This window comes from Procambarus clarkii, chromosome 48 (assembly GCF_040958095.1).
Source record: "Procambarus clarkii isolate CNS0578487 chromosome 48, FALCON_Pclarkii_2.0, whole genome shotgun sequence".
Taxonomy (NCBI): domain Eukaryota; kingdom Metazoa; phylum Arthropoda; class Malacostraca; order Decapoda; family Cambaridae; genus Procambarus; species Procambarus clarkii.
This window is the reverse complement of record NC_091197.1, coordinates 12269053-12272618: the sequence shown is the minus strand read 5'-3', so window position 1 is coordinate 12272618 and position 3566 is coordinate 12269053. Positions and strand designations below refer to the sequence as shown.

Genomic DNA, 3566 nt, shown 5'->3' with positions numbered 1-3566 from the left:
ATATCAAATGTCTCATAATTAATGTAATATACAAAGAATAAAATTGTTTCTCGTTGGCTTTGAGGAGTAGTGGGAGGAGGAGGCTTGGAAGATGGTAGAGGCTCGGCAATAACTTGTGTCTTCGTACTTTACCACCAAGGTATCATGAAATATTTTTAAAAATTTCCCGAAATATGTTAAAATACTATAATACAAAATTTATTAAAATTATTTGGGGAAAGAGGTGCCGGTGTCACTGCCAAAATCGGAGTGCTGGTGAGCATGTGACTGGCACACGGTTTTCTCTTGAAATTTGGCGACCATGACGCGCCCTGTTGGGCACGTACCCTACAGGAATCATTGTGCAAAGTTGGGTGAGGCTAGCCCCCAAGCGGCAATAAACCTCTCTTATTAATATATAAATAAATTCACGTTTTCATTTCCAATGTGAAGAGAAACGCGTGCAACAGATGCAGATGAGAACACGACAACGCTTGACCATGGCCTGAATTATTTCCACTAACCTCTATATGTTTTCTCCGATTATTTGCAACTTTTGCAATTTTCATCTGTTCGTAATCAGAAGCAAAAAATATATGTTCCAGTGTTATGACGGAATGTCAGAATACAGTTTAGACCCAATATTTTAGTCAATCAAAGATCGAACCCGATATATTTGGTAATGACGACAACCTTCCCATGGAGGCAGCAGAGGGTTGTTGAGATTGTCGCAGCTACTTACCGTGCATTTGGGGAATTCCTCAGGTGCTCGTACTTCTTTCCAGCCTAGCAAAGGCGGGATGGAGACCAACCCGGAGAAGAGCCACACCGCCACGATCATGATGGCTGCACGCTCGGGGGTCCTCTTCTTCAGGTAGGCCACTGCGTGTGTAATGCTCCAATAGCGGTCTAACGAGATGAGGCAGATATTGTTTATGGAAGCTGTTGATAAAAGGACGTCTATAGCGGCGTGTAGCTCGCACCAGAGGTCCCCAAACATCCAGTACCCCATCAGGAGGTTGGCGAGACTGAAGGGCATGATAACGAGCCCTAACAGAAAGTCCGACACTGCCAAGGAGGCGATGAACCAGTTGGTGATATTTTTTAGTGCTTTCTCTGTAGCGATGGCGATGATAACCAGCATGTTACCGACCACCACCACAATCATAGCTACAGTGATGATAACGGTGATGACGACGATCTCCAGGGTACTGTAGCCCGAAGGGTACATGGACCCACCCCAGGGATACACCCAATAGGTCCCATTGTTCGTGTCGTTGGTCAGCGCTAAGGACCCGTTCGTGTCGAAAACTTCCAACCCTTGGTCGTATATACCTCCATACTCCAGGAAACCGGAAGAATCCTCTACTTCAGCTGTAAGGTTGACAGTTAAGCCATCCATGGTTCAGATCTTGTTTTGACAACTAAGAGACATTGGATTTAGACAAATCAGGCTTGTCGCAGGCTGATCTGGGAAGACTGGTAGACGGGAGGACCAAAAACGGGAGATGACAGACAAGACGAGATGCAGAAAGTTGAGAAGCCAGAATGTTGTCGAGTAAGGCTTGGTGAAAGGTCCTTGGCGGGTTGTGGGAAATTTAGTCACCCCCTTTGGACCAATATGAAGATAGAAGTCTACATATTTGCTCTTGTAGACGAGTTCATTCATTTAAAAGAAAAAATAAATTTCTTCAATTTTCTCTTGCACTAAAGATATTTTCGATTTTTTTCAGTACAGTGTACTTCTAATTTGGTCAAAAATTCTTGTAAATAAATTAAAATAGACATTGATTTCTTCTTCTTGAATATGCTTCGATTTTGAAATAAACCATTTTGCTCTTCGATGATTTTTTCATATGTACTCCTTTTCCGTCTCTTCAAAGCTGTACAGATTGCAACACTCACCTACATCCCTTGAAATATTACACACTCCCCAGGTGGGAAACATTCTATCGTCGGCTGGAAAACTTCTTGATCTTGTCACATGCAAGCGCTCATCCCAACAGCGGTTAGTGCTGACTGCCACCACACGAGGCTACTAGTGTAGGCTGCCACCACACGAGGCTACTAGGGTAGGCTGCCACCACACGAGGCTACTAGGGTAGGCTGCCACCACACGAGGCTACTAGGGTAGGCTGCCACCACACGAGGCTACTAGTTAAGACTGCCACCACACGAGGCTACTAGGGTAGGCTGCCACCATACGAGGCTACTAGGGTAGGCTGCCACCACACGAGGCTACTAGTGTAGGCTGCCACCACACGAGGCTACTAGGGTAGGCTGCCACCACACGAGGCTACTAGGGTAGGCTGCCACCACACGAGGCTACTAGTGAAGGCTGCCATCACATGATGCTACTAGTGAAGGATGACAACACAATAGGCTTCAAGTTTCCTGCTCCCGCTGTTCATTGCTTGTGTCCAGCGTCTCACAATCACCCAACAAAAATTTCAGACGGGACAGTGATGTTACTTTCTACCTGCCAGTAGTAAAATGTGGGAATAATAATAATACTCACACGCAACATAAACTTATTCATTGGCTTAACGCAATTTTTTTTCTCTTCACTTTCTTGCAGAAAATCTGTGATTTATGTATATAATATGTAATTGTTGACGCAATCTGGTCTTATGTGATTGGTGACATATATATATATATATTGTATTTTTCTGTAAAGGATTTTGAATAAATGCTAATTGTAATTTAAGCACCAGTTTATTGCAATAATGGTTCTAGGCTAACTTGTTTTCAAAATTACAATGCGTAATTGGCTTAAATAACATTATCTTCAGTAACATTATATTATTATTTGTGAAGGAGTGACATCAATAATTTTGTACTAGTCATCAGTTGAAATATTTTACACCTTCTCTTATTTAAATTTATCCTGTGATAGAACGAAGCTTCGAAGCACTCAGCAATCCTAGGAGTAGGATGAAACAATCCTTGTATCTTCTAATCACCATCCTGATGGACTGATGGGCTATGCACGTGTGTAACTCAAGTGAGCCGAAAAAACATTCCCACACCGCCACCACCACATACGAATCATCTCGTTACGAAAAATCCCTCTCTCGCACCGCCCGGTGGAGTACGAGGACAGGTCAGTACCGGGACCTCCTTCATAGTGATGGCTGACTCACGCCCCGACACCGGTAACTGACGCAGACACTGGTGTGTGTGTGTGTGTGTGAAGTACGTACACGAGGTTCGCCTGGAGGGGTGTGGTGGAGGGGGGTAGGGGAGTAAGGTAAACCGGTTGGGATGGGTAATGTTGAGCCGAGTGCGAGGAAAGGTGTGGAACACGCGTCCGTTCTCTATGACTGCGTGGCGCTGACTGGCCGGGCCAAGCCACACCATACGTGCTGCGAGCGACAGATCGCGCACCCCCCCACACATCAAGTTATGACATGGCCCTTCTTTCCCTCTCTCTCTCTCTCTCTCTCTCTCTCTTTCTCTCCATTCCTCCCTCACCCCATTCTCCCCAGAGGCCTCCGGTACTAACTCCACACCTACTTGAAACGACTAGCCCGGCTATCCATCCCTAACTACTACAATCTATAGCTCATAGTGACGAGCTTCCTGCG

At 45.2% G+C, this 3566-nt stretch overlaps 1 protein-coding gene across 1 annotated transcript; it reads right to left on the bottom strand.

The window, feature by feature from the left end:
* Window positions 1–625: 625 nt before the first annotated feature.
* LOC123764787 (alpha-2C adrenergic receptor-like) lies at window positions 626–3312 on the bottom strand. Its single transcript, XM_045752922.2, has one exon. The coding sequence runs from the start codon at window positions 1379–1381 to the stop codon at window positions 626–628; it is 756 nt and encodes a 251-aa protein (XP_045608878.1). The 5' UTR covers window positions 1382–3312.
* Window positions 3313–3566: the final 254 nt, after the last annotated feature.